This window comes from Sinocyclocheilus anshuiensis, unplaced genomic scaffold (genome assembly GCF_001515605.1).
Source record: "Sinocyclocheilus anshuiensis isolate Anshui unplaced genomic scaffold, SAMN03320099.WGS_v1.1 scaffold329, whole genome shotgun sequence".
Lineage (NCBI taxonomy): Eukaryota > Metazoa > Chordata > Actinopteri > Cypriniformes > Cyprinidae > Sinocyclocheilus > Sinocyclocheilus anshuiensis.
The window spans coordinates 949,890-972,050 of NW_015540881.1; the positions used below are offsets into that span (position 1 = coordinate 949,890).

The window sequence follows — 22,161 nt, forward strand, 5'->3', positions numbered from 1 at the left end:
TATATATAATTACAATTTTAAAGTGACAGTATAAAATAAAAAATTAGGATTCGTGAAGTAGGAGTAAAGTTTATAGATTAGTTTAAGCCAAACTGCCGTCATTTCTTACAGTAAAAAAAGAAAAAAAAAGTAGGCGCCATAATAATAATTACACAATAAAAATATTTTTTTTAGTAATTGCTGTCCTTTGCAGTGAAATTTTGATCACAATCCCGAATCCTCATCTTGATGTGGCTTAGTTTTCCTTTCAGATATTCACACCGCTCCTTCTTCTCCAGAAAGTATGGGTCCTTGAGGAAGCACATAATAAGATACATAATGACAACATTTAAAAAAAAAGAATCTCTTGTATTTAACTTCGTTTTTGTAGCGGTTTAAGGTAGGTTAGTTCAAAAGGTGACTTACATTCTTTTTTTGATCATATTTTTTCAGTAAGCCATTGATTCTCTTACTCTCCTAAATAAAACAACCAAAAAACTATTGACACAACTGGTTTGAATAGTCTAAGGTAATATTGAATGTATCACGTCTCACCTCAGGGTTTCTCCTGTTATTGATGAGTTGGCTCATCATGCTGTCTAATTCCTGAAACTTCATTAAAGTGGCTGTGATCTCCCTGTGCAGGTCCTTGTACTCCTGATATTGGTCATTAAAAACTGCTTTGTATTGCTCTCTGTCCTCTACTGAATGAATTTCAGGATATTTTCTGCCAAAAAATAAAAATAAAAAATTAAATAAATAACATCTTTTAATATTGTCCCATTTCATCTTTTTTATTCAGTATTGACTCCTATTCTATTTACATTAATCCTAACCTAATTTTATTTCTCAAGCCCATCTCATGTTCGTCCTATTTTTAACTAATTAACATCCATTTTTGGTATTTTCTATAGACCTACTGTGTGGCTCTTTTGTGATTTTCAGCTGCCTTTTTTATGAAAAGATGGGATAATAAGGGATTTTCCCACCAGTCAGGTTTATTTCAAAGTACACACCCAGAAATAGCAGCATGAATCAAAACACCACATGGCACATTATCCATCAAGTTGTCCAAAGCCCTTTCTAAGATTGTCTATATGTAGAGCAGTTGGGTTTAAACCCTCTATAGTCACCTAATAACATTTACAGATGAAAAAAGAGCCTTTCTAGATCCTTCAAGGGGTTTAAATGGGTTAATACCTACTGAATATAACCAACGCCTGTTACATTTGTGTGGCATAAATATATAGTTTATTTTTGTTAGACCAGAAATAAACCATAAAGTATACTAACATAATATAATCAGCGATGACTCTGGGTTTAGGAATGTGTCCTGTTGGAATAGCTCCAGTTAAAATCTTTCTTTCTTCAGCTCTCTCTGAGACATAAGCCAGTTTGCTCTTACACACAGAGCTTTGATCCATTTCATCTCTGAATGAAATTTTCTTGGATCTAGTCAAGGAGCTGCCCATATTGGATGTGGATTCCAGAGTTTGCTGCTGTAACTGAAAGATAACAGCCATTACAATTAGTCAAACTTGATAACAACATTGAGGATTTTGTGGAAACTAGGAATTTAATTAGTGTTGTTTGTAGTTAAAAGTGAAGCAAAAACCCTGTGATCACTATTATAAAAAATTTTATGACGTTAAGGACCAAAGACAGCCATATTCTAATGAATTAAATGCACACTACCTTTCAAACGTTTGGGGGGGTTAAGATTTTCTATTACTTTTGAAAGTGTCTTTTACTCACCAAGGCTGTAATATCACTGTCTATTTTAATTTACTCCTGTGATGGTAAAACTGGATTTTCCAGGACATGATCCTTCAGAAATCAGTCTAATATGCTGATTTGGTGCTCAAGAAAAGGTTCATCTTATCAATGTTGGAAACAGTTATGCTGCTTAATATTTTTGTGGAAACTGTGATACTTTTGATGAATGGAAAGTTTAAAAGAGCAGCAGTTATTTGAAATAGAAATATTTTGTAACATTATGCATGTCTTTAATGTCGCTTTTGATCAATTTAATGTGCGCTTGCTAAATAAAATGATTAATTTCTTAGAAAAAAACAACAAACTTTTGTGAGCGCATTTACCTGGCTGTTCAGCTGGCTTGTCATGGCCACCTTCTCACGGCGGACAGCTTCATGCCTCCACATTTTAAGGCACACTAGGAAACTTATCAAGTACATGACCATGTTAATGAATATAAACGCAGTCCCAGCCATCTGACCCCCCTCGACACGACACATCCTTCTCACGGCGGACAGCTTCATGCCTCCACATTTTAAGGCACACTAGGAAGCTTATCAAGTACATGACCATGTTAATGAATATAAACGCAGTCCCAGCCATCTGACCCCCCTCGACACGACACAGGCTAGACAGGACTGGGTTGATACCGACCGTCATGAAGCAAAGGCCACCACGATTCAGATCATTCACGTAGACGATACCCGCTGCCATGTACAGCAGCGAAATGACCAGATTCGTAACAGCCTCAGTAAGAGGCCACCATTTGGAATCCAGCAGGATCGTTCTGTAATACATTGTTAATCCCAAAACCAGCAGGATAACGGTCAGTAACCATGAGAGTCCAACAATGACCAACACAAAGGCTGTCAAGGGGCCATTGTAACGGTATCCTTGTGCACCAGCCAACCCATAATTTGGCCTGTAATAGTTGGACCACTCACTGTCTCTTTGAATATACGCACATACACAGGCAAAAACCATCCCGCCGAACACCAGTTGAAGGCCAGCAAGCAGTCTTAAAAGGCCGGGCCAAGATTTCAGGTAGGAGTATTTTAACTGGTATACCTCTAACTTCTCAGCGTAGTACTCTGCCGGATGGATACTGGTCAGTTCAGATTCAAGTGTGTCATATTTGTATCCCACTGAACCTGGGGGGAAGTTTGGCTTGAGGTCACCTGTAAGCGCATCCCAATGTTTTCTGTCCAACAATGGAGAAACAGGTGGACTACATCTTGTGCCGTTGGGTAGTATTTTAATTCCCCCTGATGATGTGGAATGCGTTTCAGAATCAGTTTTCTTCCATTTCTTAAACACACCAGTCCAAGATTGCAGCAAGGCACTTTTTTTCATCTTCTCAGCTTCCTTGTCTGAATGGCTCTGCTCATAAGGGGAGTAGCTTGAGTCCTCAGGATTGTCACCATTGTGAACTTCTGAAGGATCCTCCTCTGCATGTGCTCTGTTGAAATCTTCACTTTGTGAGGATGAGATGTCATCCGAATACGGTCTGCCAAGGTCTGTCATTTTGCTGGAGCTGGTGAGAAAATCAAGGTCTAGTAGCTGTAGGCTACACAGTCACCAGAGAACAGACAAACTAAGACAAACTAAGAATTAAACATAAAAGGATGTTTGTTTGTTCACTGCCCATTTTTCAAAAGTATTTAAAATTCATAAGAACTGTAAATCAAAACACATGATTTTATATCCCTGTTGAAAAGATACAGTAATCTTTTATAAAAGATATCAGCATAGTTGGTTGCCAGCCTGTACTGTGTTTTGGAAGCTGGTTATTCGTCAAAATGTCATTGGTTTAACTAAATCTGGTATTGACTTTTCAGCAGGTATTGTTAAAAGGTGTATTCGTTTTTAAAGTTCATCAAATACAGTCATTAACATACTCATACACAACGTTTCCGATCATCAACTAAAAGGAAGCTGAACTTTGCTCTTCTCAGCGTTTGTTCTGTAAAACATATCATAATCATCAGCCCTGAATATGAGTAGCACCATGACAAACATAAAAACACTCACCTTGTTGTCAGAATAGTCTGGTTTGCTGTTAGAGAGTATGGCTGTGCTAAAATGGCTTCACAAAGTAAAAACAAGACTGATAAAAGTGAGTCGGAGGCGCTGCAGCAGGAAGCCAGAGCAGAGATTAAACATTAAACCTCCAGAGGCCGAGTCTGGTGACAGGCACAGGCTGGCATTCAATATTTCCCCACAGAAACTGTGTTTGATAACATCCCTCAAACCCTCAAAACGAAAATTACCCAAAAGTGCTCATTTTATTTTATTGCAATCATGTAACTACTTCAGAATTCATGTACTAAAAGTCTTTATTCCTTGTCAGTAGCAGCCATCGAGCCTCATTCTGTTATTCATCAGCTAATCACTAGAGGGCAGTAGAGGAGTATTGCCATGGCTCCTCATGCATCTATGTCAGGCAAGCTACCGATTCAAATGGACTTGTGTGAAAAATAATTTCACTCCTTTCTTGTAAAGAAATGTATAAGCCGTCACAGTCTTTATGAGTCAGTTTGATAGTCAGCAGGAAATATAGGACATATGATCGCACATAGACGCTCCATTTACTGTTGGTATGTGCATCTAGTTGTTAGTCTAGTTAGTCTAACACTTATCTATGGAGATGAAATGATTCATCAGTCATTTTTAGCAGAAGAGATCATGAGGCCAGTGGACAGTAACGTCAAAATAAAGTGGACAAACACCTCATATTTGAATAGAGGAGTACTGATTTAACTTGTCTGGTAAATTCAGCCTCAAAAATTTTAACCTAATAGAATGAGAGAAATACTCATTAGATTATTAATCAAGCATTATGTATTATACATTGACGTATTGCATGTTTGAATTGGTAAAATGGCCATTGTCTTTGAATAAATTCAGTTAAATTAATCAAAAGTTCTAAAAATGAAAAGATACTACATTTATTGCCACACTGTTGAAATCCTGTGGAGCACCTAGTCTCTTTAGGGTCCCTTAAATGTCCTATTATGTGCTCAGTGAGTCTTCTTATAGGAACTTATGTACACCTGCCCTTTTTTGAAAGAGGGTCCTGCCTGTGTGGCGGTCTGAGGAACCACAAATTTCCAGAATATTTTATGGTATTTAGCTGCGATTACATAAATCTGTGATAAATTTCCATGGTCGTCATGTGTCTGTGCTCTATCAGTGATATGTGTCTGAATTCACCTTGGAAAATGTCCTTAGGCCTGTTTTTGTCCCAAGATAGCTGCCTGTGGTTTATCTTCATTGCTCTTCAATTAAATGTTTATGAGGTCCGCTCCACTGTTAATGGGCATATGTCTTACTCTCACATGCAGTCCTTACCATGCAGCTTGATGTGGCCCATTTTCTTCACTCTTCTGGGATTGCCTCAGAGATGTCCCTCTGCAACGTTCTCACTCTTAAGGATCTAGGTCTGCCTCCTTCAACAGCACATCAAACACATCAAGAATATATATTTATTTTTAAAAGGATTGATGCATTGCATGTTGACTTAATTGCTAGAACAAGACATTCCCACATTTGTCCCAGTTAATTAAAAACTATTGTACTGGAAGTGTTTTAATATCACATATCCACAGAAGGAGGCTCTGATACTCACATGTTTTCATCCTCATTTGAACACATGCTCATCCAATATCACAATGCCACAGTATATTCTCAAGAATTTTATATTTATTATCTGAAACATGGGCAGATTTTGTCCGCACTAGCTTCTTGGGCTATCTCTATGTAAACAAAATAAGAGGATCTCAACATACGAGACCATGATAACCCATGCCTTTATGTACAGTCAACCTGGGAGGATACAAAATGCAAGTCCATCTCACTGTTTAATCATTCACAGGTATTTCACAAAGAAAGGCAATTAGGAAAAAATCAGAAAGAAAATAAAATCATGTAGTCCAATAAAATACGTTCTAGTGATTTGGTGTCCCATCTACTCGTGTATGCAGTTTGACATCAGAAGGCATCTGAGTCTTACTTTATAATTGGCACATTACAACATTTAGAATGTGTTGACAGTGAAAGAGCGAGAAAGGCATGAACAAGGGTCATGATCATGTTGTTTAAAACCATGCAATCGTACATCCAATTATTTTTAATCAGGATCTAAATTGCACTTGATTTTGGTCATCAACAGCAGCTTGAATAGTAAAGCAGCCTATCCTTCTATTTTTGTCTGCATTAGGAATTGAATGTTACGACCGGCTTTCTCAGTTCGTCTTTGATCTCTGTTTTATCAAAATGTGCTAAAAGTGTCAAGTATATTTCAACAATGAAAGCTGTGAGAATTCTCTATTTTTTAAGTTTAAATGGAGTTGTTGTTTGGCAAGGTTGCTAATTTAGGCATCGTTTGTACACAAGAACAGAGGACTGGAAATACATAAGACTTAAACAGTATTGACAAGACTGAAACAAGTTGGATAGGATTTGTGATCAAGCCGCCAAATTATGGAAATCTTTTTCTCATTTAATAATCATTTAACAAATGTTTTACAAGCAAATCAGAAAAAGCAAACATGAATTATTAAAAGTGTTTTGGGAGGAATTTGGCTTCAATCTCACATGAAATGTGCACAAAGTCTGTATCTTTGAGTGAGTGTGCCGCTTAATTTCTATGTAGTCATAAAACATATTAGTTTTTAAGTTGATAAGGGAATAGGCTTTGGTTAGGAATCCAATGTCTTGCGAAATAAAATCATTAAAAATCATCAAAAAAATCATTTATAAAAATTAAATCAAGCACAAATAATTACTACCCCATGTTTTGCCTGATCATATCTAAGTTATTTTTAAAACTTATTTTAATTATTAAGTCCAAATTAAGTCAAATTAATAAAAACAAAACTTTTCTAAAGCAAGTTCCAATGAGATGGTTCGTAGTCATTTACCATTAGCTTTAAATCTGTGAATTACACCATCAAACACATAACATTGTCAGTTGCTTTAAAGTTGCGTGATTATTTAAAACAATAGATGTCTGAAAAATACACGTGAACAGGAAAGACGGATTTGAGCTCTCAGCTGCCTTAATGGTATATTCTAAAAAGTGCAAATGTGAGCCATAATAATGTCTTCCATAAGCATCTCCATCTGCTCTATCAGATGTATTCTCTCAGAGAAGGTCTTCTCATGATTACAGAATGATTTATTTAGTATTACTCCTACTTTTCACTGATTCGTCAATCTCTTGGTCGAGGAATTCATTTATAGGTAGAACAAGGAATGCATTAAACGTACATTACCACATTACTGCACCGCTATATTTGCAACTCTAAAAATACTATCCAACGTTTTAAAAAGGAATCTCTGTGTAAAAAATAAATGAAATAAAACAAAAAAAGAGCACACACATACGTTTGAAAAACCATCCATAATCCATTCGTCACAATTGCACTGAAACATGCAAGGTTTAAATCTCAGTCCTGTCATACATTTTTGCCTACCATAGCATTTAGCACTCTGTGCCGTCATTTCAGAGTCAAAAACGCAGCCTCTGGGTAATGTGAAGACTTCTGGAAGCTCAGATTTCGTTAAAATGAAAGTGTTACCAGTTTGAGTAGAAACTATACCTTCTTTTATTTCTTCCTTCCAATATTTCTTTCCTTTTTTTTTCATTCCTTCCTTCCTTTCCTGCCTTCCTTGCCTAACTGGTGGAAGTATTGAAAGGCTTTGGAAAATAAGAGAAGACTGCGACAGAGTTAATGGCATTTGTTAAGACAGACAAGTTGAATGTCTTCAAGAGGAATGTATCTGAAAAAGGAATGCAATGCTCGTGTTAACATTGTACAAAAACTCGCTCCAAAATTTGTAAATGGACAACCCTCCACAATCTATACATTCAGGCACTGAAAAAAATAACATGCCAATATGTAACTAAAAAAGGTTAAATGCACCCAATTTCCCTTAAAGGAGCAAGGGAACTGAATCCTTAAGGTTGGCATTCCTGCATTATTCTACTCAGTAGTAAGGTCATGTGCTCCTGCGTCTCCAGCTGAATGCTGAAGCGATCGCAGAGCACCCAGACGCGTTCTCGGTGCTCATCCTGGCACAGATGTCTTACAGGACCAGTGAATCGCTTCTATGTGGGTGATTCACTCCTTTGTGGTCTGCGTTGGTTCACTCTGGCAGGCGTTGCTCGGGCCCATCTTCCCGTGGACCCCGTGATCTCCCAGTTTGAAGGACCAGGTTCCTGGACTCACTCCAGCTTCCTGAACTCAGTCTTGTAAATATATGAGGGCTTTACAAAAAAGCTAACTTGAACAGCCATACAATGGCTAAACATAAACCATATATCTACTATTTTGATAATTCTTCTCTACTTATTAACATGAGTTCTCAATCTCGGCTTGATCATCTTACGTAAATAAGTCTGAGACCTTTGGAAGCGGCGAGCAGGTTCAGGGCCGCGTTAGCCACTGTCGGAGGAAGTGTGCGGGGCGGTGGAGGGCGAGCGCCGCCGTCTGGAGGGGGTCCAGGAGCGTTCTGAGCCCAGCGAAGCAGGGCAGAAGCGATGCACGAAGCCATCCAGGAGGTCCTGCTGCTGCTGAGTTATGGCTTGGGAGATCAGACAGGGCAGAGCCTCCAGGCTGCCGGTGACTGCGTCCAGCTTGTCCTCCAACGTGCCAATACGCTTGTCCAGCTCCTCGCTGCGTTCCTGCAGCTCTGACACCAGGTCGTACATCACATTCTGAGTCTAGAAGAGAGCACAGAAAAAAATAATTAGATCGAATAATATCACTCAATCAATCAATTAGTCCATCTATCCATTTATTCATACATCTTATATTGTTTAAAGACCATATTTTTTCATTTATTTCTACCCTTCAGAAGCTACATAAGATACATCTTTCCATCTTTTCTACATATTTCCCAGAGAACAAAATATGTACAATTTACTTAATTGTACAATTCAGCATTCGCAAAAAAACGCCCTCCTTAGTTACTGTTGCTATGCCCGACAAGCCATGCCTTTCTCACATTACACATCATGTTCTCACGCAGTAAAAAATACATTGCGGAGCAAAGAGAAAACTGGCAACATGCTGACAGACAAGACAGAGCAGGGTACTTCTGGTATGAAACAAGGTCTCAGCTTTAGATTTTATTTATTTAATTTTTTTAATTCAAACAATAAATACCATTTTGTTGCTCTTTTATGTGTCGTGACAGATCACTGTATTGTCTCAGTTCAAATACGTGAACCGATCGTCTTTTCATATTTACTTAAAGCATGAAATTAACATGAATGAACATCAGAACATATTTTATTTAAACCGTGGAAAGATGTCAATACACAATATTTTTCAAGTTTAAGTCCACTGAAGTTAATGTACTCTCCTGTCTGATTTGTTTGTCGGGCAAGATGGCGGATTCGGTGTTATGATTGGTCAAATCGCCTGTCAATCAAGCTCTTTGCGAACGGTCAATTAAGCGTTCAAATCTACATAAGATGCTGGAAAGACAAAAGCCTGGAGGTTTTCGGTGGGTAGTTTAACTGCTCAGGACAAACAAGAGACTCATAAACAACTATTACAAGCCAACAAAAAAAAAATCATCTAGGCAACGACACTTAAGAATTAAAAGCAAGTGAACTTTTGAAAGGGGATATTTTATTACATAAATTCAGCTATTATTTATTTTTGTGAACTATATGAAAACATCTTCTATGTAAAATAACATTCAGGACAGTACTAAAAAAATGAAAGGGACATTTTTTTTACAATCCTTCTTATTTTGTTAAAATTAACATTTTGCAGAACCTGAAAAGTCTATGTAACCTTTTGACCACAGCAACTAGCATAACCATTTTTGTTAACTGAAATAAATATAGAACTACCATAACTGGGAAAAATTTTAACTTTTTAAATAAAATAAAAACAAATTGTCTGAAGTCTTTTCAACCAATCTGCATTTAACGTGAAAATGCCACTAGATAGAAGCAACAATGTACTGTGCTTAGTCTAACTCTGTTTTTTAACATTTTTAAATGATTCCAGTTAGCACATCTTGGGTGTCTCTAAAATACTAAAACAAAAATAAAAAAACAACTCAAAACTAGAAAATGATTATAGAAGAAAACAATGACATTTTAAAAACAAATTAAAAGTAAAATTGAAATAGGAAATACTTGTAAAAAATAAAAATGATTACCTTTAGGGGTACAACAGCTTGTCACTAGAGCAGCACTCTCGAAGGGGCACCTTTGTACCTTCTTAACCCCTAAAAGGTTGCATATTAGTATCTTAGAGTAGTGATATGTACCCTTAAGGTGCTCTTATGGTACTATTATGAACTCACCGCCCAAGTGACAAGTTGTTGTACCCTTAGTTTTTATACATTTTTTCTGAGAGTGAAATAACTCAAACCAATATCCCATCAAATCTAAAATCTTTCAATAATAATTTATTTATTTCCCATTTACCAAACCATATTATTCAGTTGAAGCTGAAATGATTCTGTTGTTGGTGTAGATGGACACAGTATGAAGCCTTTAACGTACCTTCGCCAAGTCCACCAAATTGTTGGCCTGGTCATTGAGTTTCCTCTGCTCCATTTTCACACTGCGGAGCCTGTGAGAAGGCAGGGTTATGGAGGGATGGGGGGTTGGGAGGAGGGGGACGTTAGGGAAGAGTAACAGATTCCTGTCAGGAAGACTTGATAAGGATGAGAGATAGAGAGAGAGTGGCCTGCATGCAAGCATTCACATTCCTGTTTGCCATACCAGACATGCAAACCCAATCTATGAAATGTAAAGAAGAGAAAACTCTTAACTTAACGTTCAAACATGACACATCTCCTTTTGCCCCTGCAGGCACGCGTCAACCATTCACAAAAAAAGCCATCCGAGAGCCTCGTTTGTGGATGAGGTCAAAGGAAGTGGCAAACAGCTGAGGTAGAGGTATATGTGACACCGCTGAAAATGCTTGTGAGAATGGCATTGCTTGCTGTGGGCTTGGTTCTGAACAAAATTTTAAAAGAATGTGTTAATGAAATGTTTTTTTTTTGTGCCATAGCAACTATGAAAGAGTACAGGGATGACTCTGACCATGAGGAGACATTGTAAGAAAGGCTGCCTTAATATCCTGCCCATTAAGTGTCGTAATTAAAAGAATGCGAGTCCTCCGCTCTGATTTGTCAGCAAAAGCCAAGATTTTTAAAAAATGAAGCATTATGGATTTATTTTGGAGTACCCAAAAATAAAAATCTGGAGATGCAGGACATGGTCAGCATTCTTTCTAATGCAAAAACTCCATATCATCTTGCATCAAAGCCCTGGATGACCCTAAATGTCGAAGGGAACACGGCATCAGCTGAATACATGTTTTAATAGAGGTTAATTGCAAGACTATTTAATGGGATTCGATCTAGTACAATGGACTGTATTTTTAATGATCTCTCTTATTTAGTTAAAATGATTCATATTTTGCAGAATCTGTGAAGTATATGTAAACTTTTGACCACAGCTGTTTTAATCCTAAGCTATCTGGTCGACTAGCACAACTATTTCATTAACTGACATAAAATTAAAACTACTGAACTAAAATACTTTAGTTACATTTTTAATGTTACATTTTAAAGCTTTAAGTCTCTACAAACAACCTGCATTTAACATGAAAATGCCACTACATAGAAACAACACTATGTTAGCACATGTTGGGATCTCTAAAACACTAAAACAAAAAAATGTTTAAATTAAAATAAAACATTGATAGAAGAAAACAACTAAATTAAAAGACCAACTGAAAATAAAACAGAAATAGAAAATAATTTAAAAAAATTCAAAACTCGTTTGTCATTTCTTTGTTCCACATTTACCAGACCAAATATTCCGCTGCAGCTGAAATGATCCTGTGGTTACATGCACAGTATAAAGCCTTTAACATATACCTTCGCCAAGTCCACCAGAGTGTTGGCCTGGTCATTGAGTTTCCTCTGCTCCATTTTCACACTGCGGAGCCTGTGAGAAGGCAGGGTTATGGAGGGATGGGGGGTTGGGAGGAGGGGGACGTTAGGGAAGAGTAACAGATTCCTGTCAGGAAGACTTGATAAGGATGAGAGATAGAGAGAGAGTGGCCTGCATGCAAGCATTCACATTCCTGTTTGCCATACCAGACATGCAAACCCAATCTATGAAATGTAAAGAAGAGAAAACTCTTAACTTAACGTTCAAACATGACACATCTCCTTTTGCCCCTGCAGGCACGCGTCAACCATTCACAAAAAAAGCCATCCGAGAGCCTCGTTTGTGAATGAGGTCAAAGGAAGTGGCAAACAGCTGAGGTAGAGGTATATGTGACACCGCTGAAAATGCTTGTGAGAATGGCATTGCTTGCTGTGGGCTTGGTTCTGAACAAAATTTTAAAAGAATGTGTTAATGAAATGTTTTTTTTTTGTGCCATAGCAACTATGAAAGAGTACAGGGATGACTCTGACCATGAGGAGACATTGTAAGAAAGGCTGCCTTAATATCCTGCCCATTAAGTGTCGTAATTAAAAGAATGCGAGTCCTCCGCTCTGATTTGTCAGCAAAAGCCAAGATTTTTAAAAAATGAAGCATTATGGATTTATTTTGGAGTACCCAAAAATAAAAATCTGGAGATGCAGGACATGGTCAGCATTCTTTCTAATGCAAAAACTCCATATCATCTTGCATCAAAGCCCTGGATGACCCTAAATGTCGAAGGGAACACGGCATCAGCTGAATACATGTTTTAATAGAGGTTAATTGCAAGACTATTTAATGAAGGCCAAGTGTGTTTATGAATGTCCTGAATATCTTGTCCAACATACTGAGCTTATTTTTCCTCTGGACACACAAGGTGGGGCTATCAATGCAAGTTAATACAGAGATTTACTTTTGAATAATGGATTTGGTGCAAATGAACAAATCAACAGTTCCAAAGATGCTTCTCCTTCAGAAGGTTACATAAAACCATACAGCATTAAGTAATGTTGCATCTTTTTCATTCTAGATTTAGAATGGAGAGAAGCAATATAGGTAACCAAAATCGGCATTCAGCTTCCAACTCCATGCATGTGAAACAGAGACAGGGGGATGTGGGGAGAAGAACACAGAGGACAAAACTTACTTCTGAGCTCTGCAGTGATAGAGCAGAACGAAGACAAAACACAGTTCAAGTTTAGAAACCACAACATATACACAACATGTGAGCCATTACACTGCACTAACCATAACCACAAGGTAAGGGTTTGGGAAGGAGAGGGGAGAAGGACAATCATCACATTACAAAGAATAACATGCTGCCTGATTCTCCTCAAAAGTTCAGAACTCGTTGCTAATCGCTTCGACACTTGATTGACAAGGACTCGTGATACAATATGGGGATCAGTGATTTGGGGAATTGGATTATCAAATACCTGCCCCTTCTAATTCAAAATATAAAACAGTTCCTTAAAAAAGAGACAAAACCAATACGTTCAAACATGAAACAGGAGTTTCTTGAATTAGCGAAAACACACAGTTGGACAACCACTGAAAATATATATTGACAAAATAACCATATTTTAACTTTTAATCATAATCTTTTGATTTTATCAACTTTATGATCTGATCATAACTGCAGTTTACTTTCTTCAATAAATAAGCAAAAATGCTGAAGTGTGGAAACATTGTGCTTACTGGTGAATGGCCTGCAAGAACTTGCGCTGATGCTTGCGCACTTTGGCATGATCTATCTTCTTCACTAACTTGGTGTGTTTGTAGATGAGCCATGTTTCCCTGAGTACATTGGCAGCTGTGTTCTTTACCTGGGAGAAAAGCATGAAAATGAAACATTACTTACAGATGAAAATAATGAAACATTCAGGAAAAAGAACAACAGTGCATGACCATTAGCCAGTATTTTCCAGATAAACAATATTTTTTGCACTGAGGGAAAGTTTAAAATGTTTAAAGTTTATCACGATACTGTACTTAACACAAATGGCTAGTTCTTTCCCAAGTTTGTAAAAGTAAAGTTCAGTCACTTACTCGTTTACAAAGTTGGGTGTCCATCATGAAATTGTGGACGTGTTTCTCAGCCTTTGTCAATTCTAACTTTCTGGCTACCACAGCGACTACAAGTGCAGTGCAACCAGCTCCCTAGAAGAAGAGATGGTGAATTTGATCTATTTTCAACATAAATATTAACATTCAAATGTGACAATCACATTTCACAAATGTAAACTACATTCTATTTCAGATAGTGCATTTAATTATAATTCCATTTTAAAGACATACCATGATTCCTGTGAGCAGACAGACCCCTTTCCCACAGTATGTATGAGGGACCATATCTCCATAGCCAATTGATAGAAAAGTTATGGAAATTAGCCACATAGCTCCAAGAAAGTTACTAGTGACTTCCTGTTTGTCATGATACCTAGAATAGTAAGAGCAGAATAGGCAGAGAACTTTGATCAGGCTGTGGAAAACAAAGCTTAAATCGTGAACCTTTGGCCCAACTGACAAAACAATTTCAAATATTTCTGGTGAAATATCTGTAAAATATATGTCAGGTCTTTGATTACAGTTTTACCAGTAATAAGGGAAAAAAACACAAAGTGGCAGAGAAACATACCAAATCAGTAAATACCTTATCAGATAATATTTAGCTGTTTTTTTTTTTATATTTACATGCTAATGTGTTTTGACCATACAAACGATTTTGTACCTTCCCAGACACAAAACAAAATGAAAAATGTATAAAATGGTAAATATATTTGATATCCTTTAAAATTCTAATTACTATGTATTTTCAAAAAGAAAATTAAACAGCGAAAACAAGTGGTCAAATAAAGCATCTGTTTTCACTTTGTAAATCTCAATACAATACTTGACTGTGAAATCCAGTCCACGAGTCGGTGAGAAGATGATCCAATTCAGCTAAAAACTAAAAAAAAAAAAATTTTTTTTAAGTTTTAAACTCCTTAGAGACAAATACAAATGACCTAAATCCTGGTCCCCAGACTAGACTATTGCTAGCAGCTCATTCACATATCTGCAGGAGGTTGACCTTTTCAGCAGCCTGTCAAGGAAGAGCCAAGCACAGGTCAGAAGACATTTATCTGCATTTCATACAATATGGGAACACTTTTGATGAGGAATAACAGAACAAGTTATTAACCCAGGCTCTTCAACAGTCATACTGATCAGCCGGACTGAACGCAAATAATTCACAATGTTAATTCACTTTCAAAACTGAATCGTTTCTAATCAAAGACATTTATATTGCATTAAAAAGTTAAATGTTCCTAAATGTCCCCTAAGACAGCATACTCAAAACACAAGAGAGGTCATGCTACTATCAATTGAGCCTGTCTATAGCACAATTCAACTCTGCAGTCATGCTCTAAGAGCAGGAGCGTTGGAATTGGTTTTTTATTATTTAATCTAATGGGAGAGCCCCATTTTCACATGCGAAAAGCATAGTTACCATGCAGGCATTTTTAAGAAGAAATCCACATCCTGCATGCTGTATAAGCCAGTATATTGAGAGCAAAGATACAAACCCTATAATAAAACTGACCAACATATTGAATGAGGACAAAAGTATCAGCTTTTAGTTTACGCTTTATCATTTTTTAAAATTCAAGTATATGAAAGTTTGTTCTAGTGAGGGATGATTCTCATAAAATTAAAATATTTGCCCATGTGCTACATCACCATTGTGAAACAGCACACAGTGCTGGCACAAACCATTCTGATATAGGTTCAGTCATTTTTAACTGATCTTTTTTGAAGCTGGTGTCAGATCTCAGAGGTAGAACGAGTCCTCGGTTTACCAGATTTTACTCTTGAAGAACTCTGGTAAAGACCCTTTTACATCAGACTTGCATTCTACAATTATCTCAACCATACACTCGCTCTTAGAAGCCCGTTAAACTCTAATAATTCACATGACACAATTTTTGGAAGAGGTCATATCCTGTGAGGTCTGTCCGTTTGCACACATGAACATGAATATGCAATGTAGGTCTGATTATGACTACGCACACTGTCTTCATCATTAGCTTGCCTTTGCTTTGACAGTGCAGAAGTGCATTAACATTTCCCTCAATGCTGGTAATTAAAAGTAAAAAACGACATACTGGCCTTCTAAAGCTCTCAATATACTGTATGCAATACTGGCATAAAATGGAGAAGAGCTGGCACCACCTTCAACTTAGATCAAGAAGTCTATCTGAAAAAAGGTATTCCCCACATACCCCAGTCATATCCCAAATTCCCATTAAATCTCTACAGATGGTTGTTTAGTAGCAAAATTCACAAAACCCAGCAATCTCATTCCTTTAATGACTCAAACCCTGACAGCATGGTTAGAGGATGCAATGACGGAGCAAATATAAAGACATTTAACCTCATTCACCCATGTTAACTAGGGATGCACAAAATTCTGGTCATTTCAGATAAGCAGAAAATTATTTTTGTTTTATGGCCAATAAAAACTTTATTTTTTCAAAATTACATACATTTTGTACTATTTTGTCCCCAAAAAAAAAAAACAACGTAAAATGTTTTTTGTTTGTTTGGTTAGATTTTTTTTTTTTTTTTTGTTACAAAAAACAATTCAATTCAATTATTTGTTTTTTAAGCATTACATGATGGAAACCTAAAAATAAAAAAAAGGGAAAATGAGTATGCACAATTAAATATGTAATATAGCCTAAAAACAAGTAAATAAATAAATAAAACATTAACATCGGTTAATTACTGATATGGCACTGATATATTGTGCAAAAACTAAAAATACAAACAAGGCAAATGAGTATGCACAACTAAATATTTAATACAATCGTATACAAATAAATTAAAAAAGCACTAATATCGGTTAATAACCGATATGGTACCGATATATTGTGCAAAATCTAAAAATACAAAAAAGGAAATGAGCATGCACAATTAAATATTCAATATAGCCTGATACAAATAAATAAATAAAAAAAACACTTATATCGGTTAATAACCCATATGGTACCGATATATTGTGCAAAATCTTAAAATACAAATAGGGGAAGTAAATATGCACAATTAAATGTTTAATATAGCCTGATATCAATAAATTTTATAAAACTATTATCGGTTAATAACCTTTATGGTACCGATATATATATAGTGCACAATCTAAACATATAAATAAGGGAAGTAAGTATGCACAATTCAATATTCAATATAGCCTGATACAAATACATTTTAAAAAGCACTAACATTGGTTGATAGCCGATATGGTAGTGATATATTGTGCATCCCTAATGTTAACTAAAAGTGTCGCACAGTGGCAATGCCATCACATATATTCCCCTTCCCATATTTTAGCCCCCCATTCCCTTACATAGTTGAGTTCATTTTCAGCTCACACTGCATGTTAGAGGCTTTAGTGTGACAACAAAACCAGACAAGGTTCAGACACAATATTCCAGTTCTCTGGAGGAAGGTAACATGCTTTGGGCACAAGTAAAACACAGTCATCAGGACACGTTTTGTAGAAACAGTCCTTCTAGCAGGTCTTTAATTGAGCATACGCTGTTAGCGAGCTGGTGTTTATTCATCTTCTGATTTCCATCCTTAAAACAACACTCCAGTAACTGTGTGCACCAAATACAGCATACATGGAGATACTATAAAGCATCTTGACAAAATGGAAGGTATTGTACTATAATGTACCTTCTCGATAGCCTGCAAATGCTCTATTCCTATCTAATCATATCTTGCTTTTCTGTTATCAAACTTTCAGCTACATGAAAAAGTGTTTGAGAAGGAGATGAAGATGGAATGATGCATGGAATCATACGTACATTTGGGGAAAGGGCCTAAGAGAAGGAAACTGCCTGAGTCATGCAAAATATTCAGGGAAAAGTGGGCAGGGAGGGGGCGGAAACAGGATCAAGAGATGTGAAGCGATGAATAGGAGGTACATGAAATCAAGTGTGAATGATAAGCCAATGTTGCAAATAACAGCAATGTTCCTCCAATGTCCCAACCCTTCCTTCATTTTCCCGTCCCTCCCATTCCAGACGGACTCCGTGCTCGTCCAGTCTCACACCGTTCTGCCCTTTGGGCTGGCCAGTGTGCTTAGAGAAAAGAAAATAGTGCAGTAAAAGGCCCAATTTAGCAGCACTTTGGAGAAACGAGCGCCTCTTTTGAATGACGACAAAGCAGTAAACATGAAGACTACCATGCTGTTTCATAGTTTACCAGAAGTGGGCACCCAGTAATCTAGCATCCTAAAACCTTGCTTTCTCTCGTCTCGGAGGAGACTGTGCTAGAATGGACAGCAACATTCCACCTTTTTGTGCTCAAATTGTCATCTACAAGGGGCCAAGTGTTGTTCAACTGCTTACACACATTTTTCTCTGTGGTAACCGACAAGGTTTAAGTTAAATAAACATGCGAACAAACACATGACCATGGCTGTTACGCCAACCTACATTTGAATACTACAAAGATGCAAAGAAAGCACATGTATCAGGTAAAATATAAAGGTTTGTTTCACAGGTATTTCTGTAGCTCTCTTTTGTGCTGGTGCGTATTACAGTTCAATAACAGCTGCTGAAGGAATAATCGGGAAAAAAAAGAGTTGCCCTCAGGCCTGTTTGTAAAGGTGATTTGAAGGAGCTGCTCCATTTTAACACAAACTCCCTCCTCCTCCTCCTCCTCCTCCTCCCTCCTACTCCTGAACACTTTAGAAAGAGACGCTTGATTCACAGTGCTGCACAAATCATAGCTTTCGAAACCATTAGTGCATTTGCTATCAACAAACTTCTCTTTTGCGGATGGTGCCACATTCACACATGGTTTTTTCCCTTGTTTTTACCAATAAATTAACCTATTGGAGTTTTTAGTTTTCGCTCAGAGCTGCCAAATCCCACCCCTCCCCCCTCTTAGAGCAGCAGTGGCACAAGCTCAATGAACAATGATAGGTTTTCCACGGCTAGAGAACGAGGACTCACATGGCATCCCTATGGAGCAGCATAGAGGGGAAATAGAAAGTACAACAGTGAATTATAGTCACACACACGCACTCGAAACCTCCTCCCATGCATTCATACTGGCACACATACGCAACGCAAATTACTCACGCAAGAAAAAAACCAGAGTGTGGGCAGCATCGTGTCGTGCATTGCAGCCGATGAGACTGGGGTGCAGAGTGCTGGGTAATGGTATGGTATAACATCAAAACCTTCAACGCGTTTACCACTCCAAACTCTTCATTATTGCCTGTTCAGTCTCTTATACACCCACAAAAGTGAAATATTGCCAGAGACTGCTGCTTTTGTGAACAACCTTTCAGAAGTGAACCGTCTTTCTGACACAGAGATGAGAGTTACTGACAACTCTTCTTGTCATATCTTTTCTTTGGCAAAGCATTTCTTTTGTTTGCCATACACTCTTAAAAACAAAGGTTGTTTACTTGCAATGACTGTTTCATCTAGAACATTTAACATTCATGGAACCTTTCCATTGCCGGTGGAAAAAGGTCTTCAGATTAGTAAAATATTATTCACATAAATAAAAAATGGTTCTTTTAAGAACTGTTAACAGAAAGGTTCCAAAAATGGTTCTTCTATGGCATCACTACAAAATCCCCCCTTTGGGACCTTTATTTTTAAGAGTGTAGATGGAAAGAGACAACTGTTGTATTTTAGGGCTGGGTGTTAATACATATTTCCCAATTAGATTTAGATTTTAGATTGTTGTTTTTTTTTACTTTTTCATTCTGTTCATATCAATATAATTATAATATGAATGATATTTATCTGTAAGCTAAGAGTATGAAAACATTTGTTCATAAATCAGATTATACTGGTTATACTGTTTTTGATTAACTAAAAAAGTTATTTGTCTGTGAATCGGACTACACTGTTTGTGCTGTAGATTGTTGCAGTTCAATTCATGATACACACCTTTTTAATGTATCAGAGTCTCTGTAAACTCCTTTAAAATATGACTTCCTTTGTTGTAGCTTAGATCTATCAAGAATTTTTAAGAATTTGTTCAAATGAGGATCACAATTAATCTGAAAATAGCTACTGTTTACTCAGCCCTATTATATATTCATACAAAATTTCTAGTTTCTAGTGCCCCATTGACACTGACAGCATTTAGGCAACAGTTCGCCGCTAATATTCGCTGTGTTATATTATTGGTGGGCTGCATAACTGGCCATAGCTTTTGAAAATCTCACCACAAATGAAACGTATATCCAGTACAAATGTCCGTTTTCTTTCTGCTAATAATTAACATTCTGCAGAGGGAAGTGTTTGTAACTGCAGCAGTTCATAAATGCATCATACAATGAACAAGACAAACAATTATCAGTGTATGAATCAAATTGCTCATGGTAACATTAACATCTTGCCTACAGTATCTCACAGGAGATGAATCAAGTGAAACTCCGCTGTTCTCCTATTAGGCTAGTTGTTGCCGCATTGCATCACCTCATTCATGTTTGCATAGATTAACGTTCCTAAACGTGGTCATATCATTGGTGATTGGCAACTCTCACAGAAAACGAGTAACTTGTGGTTGGTTTGTCATTGCGAGTTACTGACAGTGTGAATGGGGCTTGAAGTTTCTGCACAGCCCTGTTTATGCAGATATGTTTAACTGCGGTTAAATTGATTCTGGTATAAGGCATGTGTTGGAGAGGTAAAGGTAAGGAGAAGCAGGTAACGCAGGCAGGAATGGCAAACACAGAGTACACATAAAACAGTTAATGATCACTGTCTTTTGAATCTAACCCATTCATCACAGTGCTGCTTTAGCCCAACAAGGCTGTGTATGTCCATTTCCTAATGTGCCTTAATATGTCGAAATCTACTCTGCCTCATGGGATGAGATCATGATGATGCAGTTTTTGAAGTGGGAATCCTCGGGGCTCCTCAAGATTACCAAAACAAACCATTCCGCAAACAAACAATTAGGCAGTCATGAATTATTTAACAATTGCTAATACAGCTTACAAAACACGGACTGGGATTTGTGGTGCAATCGCAGAGCTGATGGGAGAAAAGCTCTTCATACAGGCAGCGTGAGGCTGTTGGAGATGCTCCTGCAGGGAATGAGTGAGTGGGAGATGCAGAGAGAAGGAGAGCGAAAGACAGAAGAAGAGAGCGAGAGAGAGAACGAGTGGAGGGAAGGGGTATAGCTGTGTAGCTCGGGGTCACAGTCACTGTGGCGCCATACCTCTCACAGACCCGAACGGTCCAGGCCGCGATGATCCAGGAGGAGATGCTGAAGACCAGCAGCACGGTACCCGGGCAGATGGTCATGAGGGTCTTCATGACGAAGCGCGTGTTGAAGTTGATCTTGTTGAGGGCACCTATACTGCGTGAGGATGAGTCAGTGAAGAGCTTGCTGTGAAGGAGCATGACCCGGCCAATCAGGTAGAGGCACAGTGGAAAGGCTGATAAGGCATTTCAGTGCAAACGAATATGAAGATTCCTGCAACAAGAGAAACAAAACACACCATTAGTATGAACAAACACACCACACAGTCTTGCAGCTTCGGCTAAAGTTATAAAATCATGCTTACTAAATGAAACATGTTTGTATGAATAGACGCTGTCTAAACCATCTGCGTCACAATACACTGCAGTGCTTCACCCTGGAGGAGTTAAACCCCACTGTGTCAGGAAAAAAAAATTCACTTTCCATAATATTCCCCATGGCAACAAATGAACCTCACATACTGGGGAACCAAACATCTGATTATGTTTGATATTAGGTTTACTCTCTCTATAAACTCCCTATGACATACATGCACAATCACGCTATGTGGGTGTATTTGATGATGTGAATACTTGAATGTTTTTCGGCACTGTCCTGTCATCTCAGCTTAAATGTGTTGGTGGGAGTGAGGGACTTGCTGGTTGAAATGTTAGTGTTGTACAACAGAATAAGGATTACAGATCAGCATGTTTCATACAGACTGGAGGGATAGGTAATAAACGATAAGGTAAATGTAGTTCAGGGCATTAAATGCCCATTTAAGCCATCAGTCAATAGTCAGTAACCCTGCATTTTATGACGTTACACTTCAAATTTAGCCTTATTTTATTTTTTTTTATTACAATTTATTTTTTATTTTTTTGTCATTGTACGCACCAAAACTGTCTATTTTTCTGTAAAACATCTGGCATATCGAAGTAATTATATTCTAGATATACTTGTCCAGTTTCGTCTGGAATGCGGCCCAGACCACCTCCTGAAGTGGTTTGAGCGAGCGGATTTATATCCGTCTCGAATGCGTTTCGGAAGGCATTTACACCTGGCCTTTTCACGATCGGATAGCTATCCGATCAGACAAAACGCATGAAGTGACCAGGTGTAAACAGGCCCTACAAGCGTGATTGAAATGACTTTCTGGAAGAAACAATCCATATGCAAAGATT

The 22,161-nt window shown here is 37.6% G+C and overlaps 1 protein-coding gene and 1 pseudogene across 3 annotated transcripts; both read right to left on the reverse strand.

The window, feature by feature from the left end:
- Window positions 1-59: 59 nt before the first annotated feature.
- LOC107688536 (MARVEL domain-containing protein 2-like) lies at window positions 60-3,980 on the reverse strand. Of its 3 annotated transcripts, XM_016486227.1 has the most exons (8): window positions 3,766-3,980; window positions 3,639-3,697; window positions 2,261-3,268; window positions 2,079-2,133; window positions 1,273-1,484; window positions 535-706; window positions 406-456; window positions 60-290 (listed from the first exon to the last, which is right to left on the reverse strand). In XM_016486227.1, the coding sequence occupies exons 2-8, from the start codon at window positions 3,653-3,655 to the stop codon at window positions 171-173; spliced, it is 1,635 nt and encodes a 544-aa protein (XP_016341713.1). In that variant the 5' UTR covers window positions 3,656-3,697; window positions 3,766-3,980; the 3' UTR covers window positions 60-170. The 3 variants fall into 3 exon arrangements, with proteins under 3 accessions (XP_016341713.1, XP_016341714.1, XP_016341715.1); XM_016486228.1 differs by lacking the exon at window positions 3,639-3,697; XM_016486229.1 differs by lacking the exon at window positions 3,639-3,697 and having other exon boundaries at window positions 2,261-3,301.
- A 1,506-nt stretch (window positions 3,981-5,486) lies between these two features.
- The window catches only part of LOC107688467 (small conductance calcium-activated potassium channel protein 2-like), a 29,459-nt pseudogene continuing 12,784 nt past the window's right edge, over window positions 5,487-22,161 (reverse strand).

Bases quoted from the DNA above. Each gene is read 5' to 3' on its own strand.
- LOC107688536 (XM_016486227.1), bottom strand. The intron at 457-534 runs GTGAGACGTGAT...TGTTTTATTTAG, and splicing joins ATAACAGGAGAAACCCTGAG to GAGAGTAAGAGAATCAATGG. The intron at 291-405 runs GTAAGTCACCTT...TGCTTCCTCAAG, and splicing joins AATATGATCAAAAAAAGAAT to GACCCATACTTTCTGGAGAA.